Source organism: Lissotriton helveticus, chromosome 5_1, assembly GCF_964261635.1.
Source record: "Lissotriton helveticus chromosome 5_1, aLisHel1.1, whole genome shotgun sequence".
Lineage (NCBI taxonomy): Eukaryota > Metazoa > Chordata > Amphibia > Caudata > Salamandridae > Lissotriton > Lissotriton helveticus.
This window is the reverse complement of record NC_136065.1, coordinates 2,128,284,122-2,128,300,640: the sequence shown is the minus strand read 5'-3', so window position 1 is coordinate 2,128,300,640 and position 16,519 is coordinate 2,128,284,122. Positions and strand designations below refer to the sequence as shown.

Genomic DNA, 16,519 nt, shown 5'->3' with positions numbered 1-16,519 from the left:
GGCCTGAAGATGGCTGGGAGACTTTCTTTGCCCTGGAAGCCTTGTCCTGTGATGCCCTGCTTGTTGCTGGGCCCTTTTCTTTCCTGGGGTCATTCCTTGGGGGCCTGGTGGTCTCTGTGCCCCCTAGCGCCTGGGAAGCGCTTTATTCTAGCTTGCCCTGTTATTGAGGGAGCCTACAGCTCATTGCCGCATTTGCTAATCGCAGCACTGGTGCCTACCCCGCTTATCTTGTTATTTACAGGCAGGAGCCTACCCTGCATATTGTCCGCATTCATGGTTGCAGCGCTGAGCTGCCCCTTGACCCGAGGGAATGCCCGGCGTAGGGATTCCCCCCAAAATGGCTCCCCTGCGGGTGCCCACCCCACTGATTTTATCATTTCTGGAGCGGGTGCCCACCCCGCTATTTATGCACTTTAACGGGTGTCCACCCCGTTTCTACTTTTATTTTGTATTTCGAGGGTGCCTACCCCTCGTTATCCCTGAGAGATCACAGCCGCGGGCGAAACCAGAAGTCAGGCAGCATTGCGCCTGGCAGTAGGCGGGACTTCCAGGTTGTCGAAGGAAGTCCCGCCTGTCGCCGCGCTGGGATTGGCCGGCGCCCAGCCGGAAGAGGGGACTGCTGCCCTGGAGCCACGAAGGCTCCACACACTAAGACCCGGTCCCGAGATGGGGGACCGGGTGAAGACCGGGTGAAGCGGGCGCATTGTGAAGGCCAGGCTCCCATGAGGAGGGAGAGACACGTCAAGCGCTGCCGCCCAAGGAAGAGGAGCCTCCCCCAGCAGCCCGGTGATGTTTGGCACCTTAGTCATTTCTAGAGCCTAGAGGGCTCCAACCTTTTGGGGGCACAGTTGTTTAAGAGCCTAGAGGGCTCCCATGCGCGCAATCTGTATTTCTAGAGCCTAGAAGGCTCCCACGTGGCGGAGTTTTGCTCCTAAGGGCCAGTGAGGGCCCATGCCACAGTTTACAGATCCCAGCTGCCCAGCAAGCAGTGGGCAGCTGCACTGTTTAGGTATTTTCTTTCTAGGGACATGTCTCTGGACTCAGGAGTGAGTTGCACTCCTTCTCCCCTACTTAGGCCTCCCACAGCTGCGCAGCACTTAGTGCCAGCTGTAGCGTTTAGGCTCTGTTCTTGTCCTCAGCTGCCCAGTAAGTAGTGGGCAGCTGCTACGTTTAGGTTTTGGCGCAGTGGCGCAACCTGGACCGTGATGTGATTTATGAATAATATGCAATGCTTCTTGCTTATACCCCTAAATGTATTTTTATGCTTAGGAGGTTGTGTTTCCTAGTATAGGTTATGCTAGTGAGTTCATGGTTCCCTGCGTGATATATGCCTAAGGTGTTTAGGATTGCGCAGGGTGTACTTTCCTTTTACCAGTGGGTACTGGTTGTGTGCTACATTTGCTATTTGGTGCTACAATTATTCTATGTTCCAAGTGCTATTTTTACAAAGTTCTAGTTCTACCAAGTGCTTATTCCTGACAGTGGTCCATGTGGCCATGTCCTGTGTATATAATCCCCTGTAAATTCCGCCCGTGCCAGTGGCACAGTGTAAATTGTGTTTTTATTATCTAATGTGTTTGGTATAATACAAAGGCTATTTTTATATATAACCTTGTGGGGAGTTCCTTTTGTGGGAGCCTGGGAGGTTGTTGCTGCAGGGTGCGTCCGCAAATGCTTTACACATTGCCTCTGGGATAAGCCTGACTGCTCGTGCCAAGCTACCAAGGGGGTGAGCATGGGTTATCTTGGCGTGTGGCTCCCTTGCCCTGACTAGAGTGGTGGTTTCTGCCTGGCCTTGGTGCAAGACTTAGTCAACCAGAAATCCCATTTCTAACAATGTGCCCATGTCTGCAAGACCCAGAGTGCCAAGGTACTGCTCACAAAAGAGAAAGACGTTCACCAGAAGGGCTTCGGGCGTTATTACGAGTGTGGCAAAGTTGTGCCGGCTCTCTGCTGGCACCGCTGCGCCAAACCTGCTCAAGGACCTCCTGCCGTATTATGAGTTGAAGTTGTGTACGGCGGACGGTCGTTGCCTATCCAATGGGCACCACAATGATAATGGCTGGAAATTTCAGCACGGCATGGACGTCACCGTCCATACCGTGCTGGAACTTTGGGCCAATTTAGACAAGGGGGGCAAATGTTGTGTCCCCATAGCCTGTAAGGCCTCCTTTTTTCTGGCACTGCCAATCTTTTCATGGCGGTTCTCCTGCCATGAAATGGCTGGCAGTGCAGGAACTCGTAACACGCTCAGCTGGACTGTGCCAGGCCCGCTGAGCCTGTTTCATTGTGGCACACCCCATCACCACCGCCAAGGAATGACTCTTTCCAGGCGTTGCCGGTGTTCTCCGCCGCAGCAACTTTTCATGTCGTAATGCAGCGGACGGGCCACTGCGAGTCTGGCAGTCGTAAGACCACCAGACTTGTAGTCAGGCCCTAAATACTGTCTTTTTGGACACCATCACTTTGACCCCTTCAGCAGCTATGCAGGGGAGAGACAAAAGCAGCATAGGAGGCTGTGCTGTGCTTGCACAGGGTTCATGCCACAGAGAGGGACCTCTGCGGTGCTGGATCCATGTGGACACACAACTTCAAACGAACGACCCCTGTACAACAAACCCCACTCTGAGTCCATCTGCACCACCTGCCTCAGATCACACACCATGTCAGCCGGATGCTGGAACCAGAGGAACGCCATACACAAGATGGCAGTCCTACGAGCACTACTTCATTTCCAGCAGCAGCGATGACAAGGTAAGTACGGGCAGTGCCATGAAGTGCCGCCAGGGCTGTGTCATGGAGGGCTGCACCATCTCAGTGCAGAGCCATGCCCCTGTTTCTAAGAGCCTGCAGTGTGTAAAGTCAATTTATTTGACCCCGAAAAATGTCAGGTTAGAGCTTTCTTTTCAGACACTGAGGGCCGGATGTATGAAACTATCCTGTGTTCACAAACGGTGCAAATCGTGAAAATTCGTCCGTTTGCAAATGCAAATGACCTAACTTGCAAATGCAAATAGGGAATCGCAAATAGGGAATCCCTAATGTAAATGTAATAATAATAAATGATAATTACGCACTTGTATAGCGCACGACTACCCGGAGGCATCTCGGCACTTGTACGAATACCGCCGAGGAACCCTTCCTGGCTTTTCCCTGTGAGGTGTCCACTCCTGGGCACCCCCAAGGTGGAGGCCAGGCATCCTTAGCGTTGTGGGGGCCGTTGTGGAGATTAAGCAAGCTATTGCCCAGAGTTGCAGAGTGGGACTCCATGATTGGAATAGGCACCGAGGCGAGAATTATCAGGTCCGAGGACATTGAGCTCAAGACCCGCCGAGGCGGGAACTGAACCGTGGCCCCGGGCTAGACTTCTGCATCAGGGGGGGGCATCGGGGGGGGGCATTAGGCCCCCAGGCACCCTTGCCTTAGCATTACCTAATTGCAATTACCAATTAGATAATCACAATTTAGGTAATGTAAAACCATTCTCACCTATGGGCCTTGAGGCGCATAGGAACAAATGAAGTCGCAATTATAAATTGCAATTCCTTAATTGCGTTTTTTAAGAAATCTCAATTAGGGAATTGTTATTTCCTGTCTGTTTTGTTACATAATATTTTGCAATTACCAAATAGCAACTCCTTAAAAATCAAAAAATCGCTTTTTGGTAATAGCAAAATGATATTTTCATATATGTGGCCCTAAAGCTCAAAATAGGGCCCGGGTTTACCTCTTTCTGTTTCTGAGTTGTGCTGTCCAAAATAATTCACTATCTCAAAGAATCATTGTTTTAAGTTAACTCACTTTACAGACTGCAGGAGCATAAAAATAGAAACAGGCGTTCAGCTCTGGGGTGAACCAGTGCAGCCAGTTAGGATACCCCCTAAATCCTATGTGTGTGTTTGCTTAAATCTGATTTTTTAAGTTCCTCCATATTTATATCTTTATATGTAACTATATATATGTAAACACACATGCAAAGACAGATTTAAGCAAGCAACACTACTGTGCAGTGAAAGGTATTTGGACACTTTAATGCATGTGACAAGGTGTAGCGCCTGTATATATTTCTGTCGCCACCTGGCACCTTCGACAGATGTGGCGCGGGGGCCGAAGGGGGGTCTGGGACACATAGAGTTGGGGACCAGCCCCGTCTGGTCCCCTCTAAAGAGACCAGGCCCCCCCCCAGGTTCGCGCAGATTCCGCGTGCTTCCTGCAGAGGGCGCTTTGTACTCGCCTGCAGTTCCAGAGTAGTCGGCCACCATGAGCGGGTACCCGTCCTCCTCCGGGTCCACGGAGTGCAGCCCCACGCCGAAGGTGCCGTAGTGCGCGAAGGCCGTGCCGTTCTCGAAGTCCTCCAGGTCGATGCGCAGCTCGTAGTGCGCCTGGATGGTGAGCAGGTAGATCCTCCTCAACCCTGCGAGAGGCGGAGACAAAACAAGGTTACAATGACATTGGAATTGTAAATTGCATTTGTATAGCGCTTACTACCCCTGACGAGGCATCAAAGCACTTTTTGGCAAGTAGCACGCTACCACAGAACCCAAAAAGGATTATTGGTGCATTAGTATAGGACCATTTTTAATTAATTTGAATGGTGGACTTATACCTCTGTTATTTGGGTTGAAAAGGATAGTGGAGGGATAGAAGAGTGAGGGGTTTCCATTTATATGGCGCTTGGCACCACTGATAAGGCATCAAAGCACTTTTCAATGAGTAGCATGCTACTCCAGATCCTAAACAAGATAAATGGTGAATTAGTTTAGGGAAATATGAAATTCATTTGAGCAGTGCTCATGGTAGTCTGTTATTTGGGTTGAAAAGGATAGTAAAGGGATAGAATAGTGAGGGGTTTCCATTTATAGAACGCTTGGCACCCCTGATGCGGCATCGAAGCATTTTCATTGCAACTCCAGAACCAAAATAGGATTAATGGTGAATTTGTACAGGGAAATATGAAATTAATTTGATGCGGTGGACATGTGAGTCGGGTAGCTGGATTGAAAAGGATAGTGGAGGGATAGAGGAGGGAGGGGTCTAGCCTCATCGCTGCAGCACGAATTCCGCCGCAGTGCTGAGCATTCCAATTGTGGGTGTGGTCATGACGGCTCCCGGCCGCCATCAGCACACGCCCACCGTGACTCATGTCGGCCGGGAGCCGTCATGAGCATGGAAGAGGTTAAAAAACGGTTTATTTGCAGAGCAGAAGAAGGAAGTTTAGGGTTTGGAGAGACTTGTTTGGGAGATCTGAATAGTAAGAGAGGTTTGAGTCAGATGATGCAAGGATAGGTAGAGGAGGGAAGAGTCTAGAAAGGGTTATTTTGGGAATCATAGTAGACATACAAGGGAGGAGAAAGAGGATTTATTGAGAGAGGTAGAAGGTGAGAAATAGGGTAGTGCATTAGAGAGAGCGGTAGATTCAGGTTTGGGATGAGTAGTGTGTTTAGAGGCACAAAGATGTGAAAAGTCATATGAGTAATAAAGCAAAAAAACAGGATTTACACAACACACTAAGAACATCATCATTATTCAACCTCATAGTTTAATCCCTCTAAATATGAATATGATACCACAAAACATTTCAAATGTAAGAGAAAAACTTTTAGATCACTCCCTGGGATCCCTTCAGCGTGCATCTGAGGAACTAACCCAGTTGAGCCTCCCCAGTGGGGTTTAGTGCCAGTAGCAGGGCTCTTGCAAGGAGGGGCCAAGCCCCATAAACAATTGCTCACAGGACCCCTTTTACCTATGGAGAATCTGATGCACCAGACCTCATAATTGACGAGCTGCGTCTCCACTTTACTTATCGCGGAGGGCTTCACGGGGGGGTCTAACCCTGGTGATTCCAGCTCTGCGAAATAACCACAAGCCGACACACCAGCACTGTATCAAATAATTAAGCCAATCAATAAAGAAAGTAAAGGTCTTGGCAAAAACTCCCAATCATGAGCTTCAGATCAATTCGAGGCAAGACTCAGGGCTGTGATCTGGTGATTAGGGAACAACTCCAGCGCACCTGTTTGGTCCAGGAGATCCCACAACTCATTTTCTCCTATTCAACTGTCTTAGCTGCTCATACCTGGAAAGGGGGATTCCCTCCGCTCCATCAAAAGGAAAGGTGTGAATCTTACCTTGGCGGTCGTCGACTCCACGGACAATGGAAATGTCCTCTACCTGGGTGCTAACGTCGACTGCATACAGAGGCTGCAGCGTATCCAAAACGCAGCGGCCCGCATGGTTCTGATGCTACCCAAGAGAGCCTCCTCCAGAAGGGCCCTGGCTGCCAATCAAGGAGCGAATCCTGTTCAAGGCTCTATGGGCGATATGTATCAAGCATTTTCGCATTCACAAAGGCCGAAATTCTCAGAATTTCGGCCTTTGAGAATGCGAATTCTCAATATGGTATGTATGAAAGAAATGTGGTACAAAATAGGGAATCGCCCAATTTGCTATTCCTTATTTTGCGATTGCATTTAAGGAATCGCAAAATGTGCGATTCCTTAAATGCAATGTATGATGCAATAAAATATTGCTAATTGTTCCTAAGGAATCGCAAATTACCACCAACTTCTAGTTGGTGGTAAGTTGCGAATTCCTTTTAAAAAGCATTTTATTTAAATACAAAAGGTGCCATGTGACGCACATACATGCCCTTAGGGCATGTATGTGCGCCATATGCGCACACATGTCATTTTCAGGGGTGCAGCAGGGTGTCCTTTGGACACCTCTGCACCCTTGAAAATATTCCCAAATTGCGATTAGCTAATTGCTAATCGCACATTTCCCCTTCGTTTCTATGGGCCTCCTGGCCCATAGAAATTAATGGGAAATTATTCCTTATTTGCGATTAGCAATTTGCGAATCGCAATTAAGGAATATTAAGAAATCGTTAAAAGGAAGCTGATTTCTACATACATACCATTGTGCGATTCCTAAATAGCGATTCCTAACAGCCTGCCTCTTTGTGGACGATACCGTAGCGCGGGGACACACTAGCCTGGTGTAACCAGGCGCTTTACAAACTTGTATATTATTATTATTATTACGGGAACCTGTTCATGTCTGGCGGTAGATGTCCTCACCAAGGTGCATTTGCCTGGCCACTCTGCCACAGTGGATTGCCAAGTGAACTTTTTATTATTGGTAGTCTAAAATTCAACCAGCCACCCAAGGGGGATCAGAAAGCAACTCCCTCCCTCAAGTGTTTCGCATATTTTGGTATATATCCAGCTAAGACAGAAGAAGCACTGGCACAGGCGAGGCTGCAAAATCTGGCTGGGTTTCTTGCTAATTACACTGGGAGGAGCAGGTGCTGAACCCTATGAGGCAGGACTGTTGTTGCCCAAAGGTGCTTTCAGCATAACAGACTGGGCTGCACGCTGGCAAGTGTGAATATCCCTCTCATCAGGAAAGGACCGGGGGGGAATATTACCAAGGGCCTTATCGCCGCTTTAGAGGGAATTTTTCACCAGTTAGCGACAGCTAGTAGGAGATAGCGATCATCTTGGGGCCCACTTTGCATGTCAGCGATATTTATCGCTAATGACATGCAAAGTGGGCGTGCCAAGATGTTAGCAACTGGAAGCAGTCGCTAACATCGCTATCTCCTATTACCTGCTTTTGAAAATAATCGCGCTAAGCGCGATTATCTCCAAAAGCTAACGCCTGCCCAGAGCAGTTCTTAGCCATGTTATCCAATGGTAGGTGGATAACATGGCTAAGACCATTTGCTCGGTAATGCATGAATATCGCTGACTTTACAGTGATATTCATGCATTTCGGCCGATTTTTATCGCTTAGGAGATAAACCTTGATAATTGCAAGGTTTCTAAGGGATAAAAATAGGCGAAGCACGGCGATAAAATTATTGCCTCTGACCAAGCTTAGCGATCATTATCGCTTATTCTTGGTAATATGCCCCCTGGGATTTATCCTCATAAGGCGTAAAAAAGCGAAACATCTGTCACAGCTTTGTCGTCACCTTACGCATGCTTAGCTCTGTAAGGACCTACAGGTCCTGGAGGTCAGGACCAATTACCACAGGTTCCAGGAGAGAGGAGTTCTCATCCTAAACGTACCTGTCCACCGTCATATTATGCAAAGGACTCCAGATCTGGGTAATATTCCTTCTATATCCAAACCTGGATGGGGGGCCCAAATTGTCCTTTTCCCACTCAAGAGGGAAACAATATTATTTCCACTTCAGTCAAAAGTTTTAGGGAATGGTCCACCTGGCTGACATAGTGTGATTCTGGAATAACATGAACAACCTATAGATCCATTTGGGGAGAGGATGTAGCCTGACGGCTAGAGTGGTTGACCTTGAAGCTGGGGCACCGGGTTCACGTCCCCGGATTCGCGTCCTTGCAACGACGCTCGACATCCTGTGTTTCTGGGCAAATCACTTATTCTCCCAGCGCCTAACAAAAATGAATGTGTCCTCATGTAACGAAACTGGTGCTCTTGTAAAGCGCTTTGATGCACAAAGTCTCGGGTCTAGTTTGCGCTATACAAAACTATAAGAAAGGAAAAATATACCATTCAGAAGATATCACTTTCTCACTCTTGGGCTCTTAAACTCACTCTGCTGGCTAAAAATCAATCAACTAAACACACTGATACCCCGTGGGGTAAGTGGAAGTAGGCCAAAACACACTCATACAACTCAGGAAACACAAAATTAATAGGTAACAGGAAAGGATGTCCAAGAAGGAATAGTTATTCACCTGTAATCCTAGTTCTCCTTCATGGGAACTGTCATAAGCAATGAAGTGCCCCACCCCCCACGCGCGGGATCTTAGAGCACTTTTCAAGAAGCACATATAAAACAAATCATAGATGCCTCTATTTCGAACAAGCCACTGTTTAAGTTCAGTTCAACTTTATTTCGGCTAATAGCCATAAAAGCAGGAAGTACACACAAGAAAAAATATTTACAAACAGGAGCTAAAAAAAGTGCATTTGACAACAATTGATCACATGACACATTACAGTTAATATATAGTGGGGCAGAGTAACAATTAATTCTGCGCAATTAATTATGCATATTACATAAAATCTTATTAAAACCATAAAAAAGGTTAATTCCTTATAAAAAGCCAGAATAAAACCTAGATTAAAATCTTTAAAACCACATGATTTATACAAAAAGTGGACTCAGTGCATTCTACGTTATTTAACATTGTGGGAGAGGACTGCAGATTTCATTATTACATTATAGTTTATGGCCAAAACGTTTTCTAATAAGGAACACATTGAATAAGAATCTGCTTATACAAAAGACCACCAGTTGTGAGGTATTAGACCTTATAATACGCTCAGCCTCTTTATACGTCCTGACACCCACATTTTTACACAAGGGTTTTAACCAACGCTGTCTAGGTGACGCATAAACGGAACAGAAAAACAATAGATGGGCATCATCTTCCTTGGCCTTTAGTGGGCAAAGGGTACAGATACCATCCTCATTGCTATCTCCCCATTTGCATGTATGAGCATTGGTCTGTAATACCCCATATCTGTATTGCAAATATAAAGTTTTTGCTAGTGGTGGGTTTATCTTGTCCATAAACGATTCGAATGCAGCAATGTCTTTTATGGACAAAAATTTCGGAGTCAATATACCAATAGATGGACAGTGAGATGGCTCGTCATTAACATAAAACCAATAGGTAGTTTTTAAAATCTTTTTACACACAGAAGTCATATGCAGATACTGCATTAAGCGCCTGAGGCTTGAGCCGGGCGGTCGTCTAAATTTTGCTGCTATTTGCATTTTTAAATCCTTCTGTCATTTACCCTGTGTGTCCTTTCCTCCCCTGTCCCAGCACGCTGATTTCCGCGCTGTGTAGCGCCTCACCGATTTGAGGGTGTAGGCTCGATTTTTAATAGTGATTTTACTACTATTTTGCTGGTATACTCTGGGCACTTACTCTTTCCATGAGACCTCCCCCTAGAGTGTCGGGCTGACACTAGGGCTGATCCAGCTGGGTTCCGGGCAGAGTGACAGCGGCGGCCATCTTGGGTAGGGCTCCCCTCCCTTGGTGGACTGAGCCACCAGTACTTAAATAACCGGCCATGACTCCACGCAGCGGACGCGTTCAGCGGGCGCGCCGTTATCGCGCCGGAGTCAAGCCAGAGTCCAGCCCGTCTGTGCCCGTCCGCGGCTGGCAGGGGCTAGGGGCACCCCACCATACCTCTCATCTCATATATTCACCATCTCAGCTTTGCTCATATTGGACTCTCGGTGCTATTAGTGCATCCGTCACTGACCATTTGACTTCCCTAGGTTTATTTACTCCCCCCCCGAGCACACCGCCCGTGATTTTTGCGCAGTTAACTCCATCGCCTCCAACTCCCCCGCTCGTTCCCCCCCTTCCCTCCACTCCCCACGCCCCGGTATTTAATACCACGGCCACACTCCTGAACACCAGGTCTGCGATCACTCACCAGTACGAGCTATTCAATTACATCGACACACATGGACCGGATCTCCTATTCTTAACGGAGACCTGGTTTAAGGCCGACTCCCTGCCTAACGTTCTAGCTGCACTGCCCCCCTCATATTCTGCCATCCGAGCGGACCGCCCGGCGGGCAGGAGGGGTGGAGGTGTGGCCCTTATAGCTCGCACTGGTCGCCACCTCCAGACCCTTTCCTTCCCCCCTATCCCAGAAGTAGATTACCTGGTGACACGTTCTACTTCCTGCCAGATACCCCTGACCTCTGTTCTTATCTACCGGCCCCCTCACTCTACTCCTTCCTTCATTCCCCGTCTCCAAAATCTCCTGGCCACACTGGCGGTAAACAACTCGTCAGTGTTAGTCCTAGGAGACTTCAATTTCTGGCCAAACGATCCTGCTGAAAGCGCCCTCTCCAAGGAGTTCACCGACCTGATGACCAGTCTCAACTTCACGTCTCATATCCATAGTCCCACTCACATACAGGGTCACACGCTGGACCAGATTTGGACTTTAAACATCCCCACTACTGTGGAAAAGTAAATTTTGCCATGTTCTGTGTCCCTACGTGTCCTCCATCTTATGTTATGTGTGCATGATTAATATGCATATGTATCCCCCATGTTCGATTAAAGACGCAATTACAGTTGTGTCCATCTCTAGTATGCTAGTTTCCAGTTCTCGTGAAAGCTACGAGTATTAGGCCTATGTAAAGTAACGTTGCCACGTTTCTCAGTGTGCACGTTATTTCATTGAAAAGTCCCCGTTTCTAGGCCTCAAAAGGGCCCGGACACCAGATTCAGCTCCTGTCTCCTGAACCCTCGCTGAGGAGCGATACAGCCCCCACCTGTATCCTCGACCCTTCACTTACTTCCTGCCTCGCAGTGCCCGGCTCGGCCTGGCTCTGCCTATGAGTCTGCCAAGAGTATGTTATGATTCTAGTTATCAGTCCAGCCCTCCTTCTCTGCATTCCTAAGATATTGAATCGCATCAATAGTTTCCGTCATCGTCTAGCCTTTACGTCTCCATGTAAGAGAAATACTGCATTTAATGGTCATTTAATATTCCTCAACACGCACTACATGTAGAATAATGCATGCTCCAGTCTTAGAGTCTGTTAGCCTCTCCCCTCCTGACTCTTAGTTTATATCAACATGTCCTCTAAATATCAGGTACTAGATAGGGTTTAGGTACATGTCGCCCTGACTCTCCAGACTTCAGTCTCTACTCCTAGCACAGAGTTCATAGCCCCCAGCTCCTCCTAGTAACACGTCATTGTCAGTTTGCGCGCACCATTAGGTTAGAGGTCCCGGCTCCTTAGGTAGCCCCCTCCATGTTTCCGCCCCATTTATGACATATTTTGTTACGTTTACATCACATGTCTATGTATACGCCTCTTGTTACACCCACTTTCACCCTTATCTTTCGCGACTGCTATTGACCACACCCACTGCTCCGCCTATCATATGTATTGCAATGCAACTGTTTTAGTATATATGCTTGTGCACTGTTATTAAATGTTACCCCATTCCCTTACGCCAGTCCAATCCTGTCCCGTGCTAGCTAGCCATCCCAGATCTTGTCCGTGCAGGTTGTCCTGTTCCTTTCCTTTATGCTGTATTAAACCTGCAAACTCCTACTACCTCGAATCTTGACTCTTATTTATTGAGCTATCTGTTATTCATATATTCATTCAAAAATAGAGGTATTATTTATTTATTTACCACATAATGGCGCCCGAATAGGGACTTGCCCTTTCCCCACGCGCCGGTGAAGCCACGCCGGCCCCCTGACCCTCTGCAGCCGTGACGGAACCATACCGTGCACGTGCAGATATTTCTGCTTCAAGTATCCCTCAGGCCCACGGAGGAGACGGAGGTGGCGGTCCAGCATCCAGACGAGGCGGTGGAGGAATGCGGCGAGTCCCGACCAGAGCCCAAGCCGAGAGTCCAAGGTCCGAGGTATCCGGAGGCCCACCCGTAACTGAAGTCCGAAGTTCGTCCGTCCGGCGTCGAAGCAGTCCAGTCCAGTCCGAGGCCTTCCGTTCTTGCTGCCCGGTGAGTACCGTTGCTGGGGTAGTATCTAGACAGGGTCAATCTAATTGACTCTGGTCCGTGGGTTTTGGTGGTACACAGACCCAAAACGAAGTGTCCACTTCGGTGGATGCGGGTCCTGACGTGTCTCTTTATGAGACCGGTAAGTTTCGTGCTGTTTTAGCAGTGCATCTAGTTTCTGTTCTAGTCAGTTCTGTTCTCGAGAAGATTCATGTATTCTGTTTTCAGTATTCCAGGTAGTATTCTGTTCGAACTGTTATTTTAAATGTTCTTCATGTATTTCAATGTCGTGGTATGAGAGTGGAGTAATTATCGTGTTCATTGTGTATTGTATTGTGTCTAGATTACAGTTCAGTCATGCCTTTATTCTCGAAATTACGTCAGTTAAAAACCAGAAAAGGTCTGCTAGAAGCAGCAGTTCCTGTCCCGCCTAGGGACAGTCCAGGTCATTTTATGTATCAGAAGCATGGCATAAGTGCCATATTATATCTAGATTTATGGGTAGAGTATACCAAACAGTTAGAGGAAAAGTATAGATGGCCCGTATCAGGCACATGGGATGCCGAGTGCATCATGCGAGTAGAAGAAGCATTATGGAAAAAGAAAGCCAGACAGTCACAGAAAGATGCCATCGAGTTATGGCGCAAAGAATCTCATAAAAGAACCGAAAAAGAAATCAGAAAGTCAGAACTAAGTAGAGAATCCTTAGAAAGAGCGCAAGAAAGGGAATTAATCGAGATAGGTGAACGAGTCAAAACCGAACAGTCAGACAGACAGAGGCATGCCCTCATTAAGGGTATGTATCCTCTTCTTGCCGAGGGCTTGCCAAAAGCGACCCCGGAAGCATCCAGTAATTTTCCGCCACCATTAGTTCCGACCAAGCTACGTCACAAACCGACCGCAGCTGATATATTCATCTCGTCCTATTTGTACGACACAGTTCCAGAATATGCGAATCCTGTTCCGCCAGTCCCTGTAAATAATGTAAATCCTACTCCTCCAGTCACCGGAGTACCTGCCACGGTACCCCCGGTTCAGCCTACATTACAATTTCCCACTCTGCCAGCACGAAGAGTATCAGTCGACGATTCCAGTTTAGGGGCCGCAGGAGGAGGTCCTCCTGGTACCCCGCCACCACACCAACGTAGAACGTTGGCCGAGTTACATGAATGTGCGTTACAGCGTACGCCCAAATATAAGTCCGTTGCAGATATCCGACGAGCTCTTACTGAATGCCGCTATGATCCAGTTGCAGGTGATGATAGTACAGTTATATATTCCATCCGTGTAAGACGGGTGACCGGGTATTTGGATACCCTACCGGATATGAAAGGAGATCTAGACAGAATATATCGTTTCATCCGTACAGGGGATGATCCAGAAAGTATTGGCGAAGCCATGTCTCAAAGGAAAGCTGAGATCCAGCTCATGTTATTAAAGTTTCTGATTAATTGTTTAATAAGAGAACAAGATTACCCGACTAAAGATCCGGCCGAAATGAGAATCCTGACAAGGTGGAGTGATAATATAGCCGAGGGTAAGCACAGAACCATCAGTAGTATAGAGAGTATGTACAAGAAAATTCGTAAAGAAATAATAAGGTTACACGAACAACGTAAAGCAGCACAGGTAAGCGAGAAAGAAAATGACTCTTCTACTGAAGAGGTAGAGGACGAGAATCCCGCCAGAATAGCGTATGTAGGAAAATCTAGATTTCCAGACCGCCATTTACGCCTAGAACACAAGAAAACTGTTCCTCATCCAGCACCAGAACAAGGTTCTCTAGAACAAGTATTTCAAGCTACCGATCACATTCTGAAATCACGAATTGGTTACAGTGAGTTAAGTACTATGCATGAAGAAGAACTAGTCCGATCAGCAGTCCGATGGATTACTGATTCTACCACTTTTCCAGATGAAATAGTGGCACAAATGTTTCTGAAACTGCCCCCAGCCGAGCAACGACTGGTGGGTATGTATATGATCCAACACCTCATTACTCTGTATGAGGGTCAACATTCTGATCCAGGTCCGTTACACGATGTCCTGAACGAGTTACTCCAGTATAGATGGAAAGGTCTAGGTACCGATTTAATTAGTGTCATCCTAGAACAGCGCCACAAATATAGTACGTTTTTGAACCCGCATTTTGTTCATGTCTCACCCCCAGAAAGTAAACCCTTTTACATAGATAGACAGAATCCGTTACGAGAAGTACACCCAGTTAAGACAACGGATGGTGAAATGCAAAGAGTATTTGTTTACACCCCGATTACAAAGATGGAACTCTTAGAGATGAAGAAATTAATTCCCTGTCATGACAAAGATCCAGCAGGGTTCCACCGAGAATTAAAAGACATGCTCCGTATGGGAGAATACACGTATCCAGATATTATTAAAATGCTAAAGGTCCTGTTGCCCGCAGGGGTATATGAAAAACTCAAGGAAAAAGAATGGGAGGTGGGAGAGAAAAAGATCGATTGGGCAGTTCTAGAAGCTGAAGATAAGATACGAGTACCAGGTACCGGTCTTGGAGAGAAATGTAAAGAATTACCTGAACTGTTAATACAAGTTTTGCCCAGATTATTAGCCACTAAAAAGGAAGACTGGGATGCAATCTCAGCCTGTAAACAGAAACAAGATGAAGACACTAGTGATTTTTATTCTAGATTTGAGAAATGCTTTATTATTAACAGTGGCCTCAAGACAAGTAGCGAGTCATACCCTCATCTTTTTGTTACTAAACTAGTCGAGAATTCAAGTCCACAAGTTAAGAATCGAGTTTTGAAAGTCGAAAGTACCTGGCAAGCTAATACCCCGTCCCAAATGTTACAGATGCTTCAATACCACCAGAATAGAATCAGAGAAGAGCAAGATCATGAGAGAAAACGTATGAAAGACACGAAAATGAAAGTATTAGTTGCACAATCTGTTCCTCAAGACAGTCAGAAGAGGGGTACGAATCAAGCCAGTCATCCTGCAGTTCCCGTTAAAGGGACCTGCAATTATTGTAAACAGCCAGGTCATTTTATAAACGAGTGTGCAGTTCTGAAACACAATATAGCTACCGGTAAGACTAAAGAAAGACCACGTCCGCCTAGACCAGAACAAGTTTCACAGACTTCTCAGCCACAGAATGCACAACAGATAGTTCCAGCACGGCAGCCTATTGCTGCAACACAGCATGTTACACAGCAGATGTACCAGTATGCACAGTCCGAGTATCCAGAGTATCAGCCATATTCATGAACCAGCCTAGAGAGGGAGGTAGGCTTGCCTCTCATCGAGATTCCTGTAGATCAAGAAGGTCCCTATGTTCATAGTCAAGTATTAGGGAAAGACAGAAAGTTTCTGATTGATACAGGGGCAAGTAGGACCACCATTAGTCACGCCGAAGTTCCAGGGGCTCCGCTCTCAGGCTCTAGAAATGTTTCCCTTGGATTTTCAGGAAAGCCTATTGTAAACGAGATATCTAAGCCAGTTACTCTAGAAGTAGGTCCATTGTCCCGCACTACTGATCTGTTACTTACGAAGTCATGTCCAGAAAATCTGTTAGGCATTAAGACACTGAAAGAATTAGGTGCAGTTATTTGCTGCTCCCCAGAAGGAATACGCTTGTTCCTACGTGACTTCAAGGGTCACTATGTATTACGAGATTTTGATCCGAGATTGTCCAATGTTCCGCAGCATCTATGGGCGCAAGGTCCAACTGATGTAGGTTATATGCGAATCACACCCCATCGTGTGACTCTCAAACCAGGTGTAGTCCTGCCACGAATCAGACAGTACAGATTGCCACCTGAGGCTGTAGCAGCCTTATCCAAAATTATTGACGAGCTCATTGCTCAAGGAGTAGTTGTAGAAACTGACTCCAATGTATGTAATTCTCCGATCATTCCAGTCATGAAACGTACTGATCCAAATGCACCCCCAGTATATCGATTAGTGATTGATCTTCGAGAACTCAATAAATGTATTATTCCCCAGTACCCAGTTGTCCCAGATATCTC

The 16,519-nt window shown here is 46.8% G+C and overlaps 1 protein-coding gene across 1 annotated transcript in view; it reads right to left on the bottom strand.

Annotated features, from left to right (window-relative positions):
* The window catches only part of FIBCD1 (fibrinogen C domain containing 1), a 979,992-nt gene that overhangs the window by 21,677 nt on the left and 941,796 nt on the right, over positions 1-16,519 (bottom strand). The window contains exon 10 of the mRNA XM_078646209.1: positions 4,235-4,414. Within this exon, the coding sequence (XP_078502335.1) occupies positions 4,235-4,414 (180 nt within the window). The remainder of the gene's footprint in view (positions 1-4,234; positions 4,415-16,519) is intronic.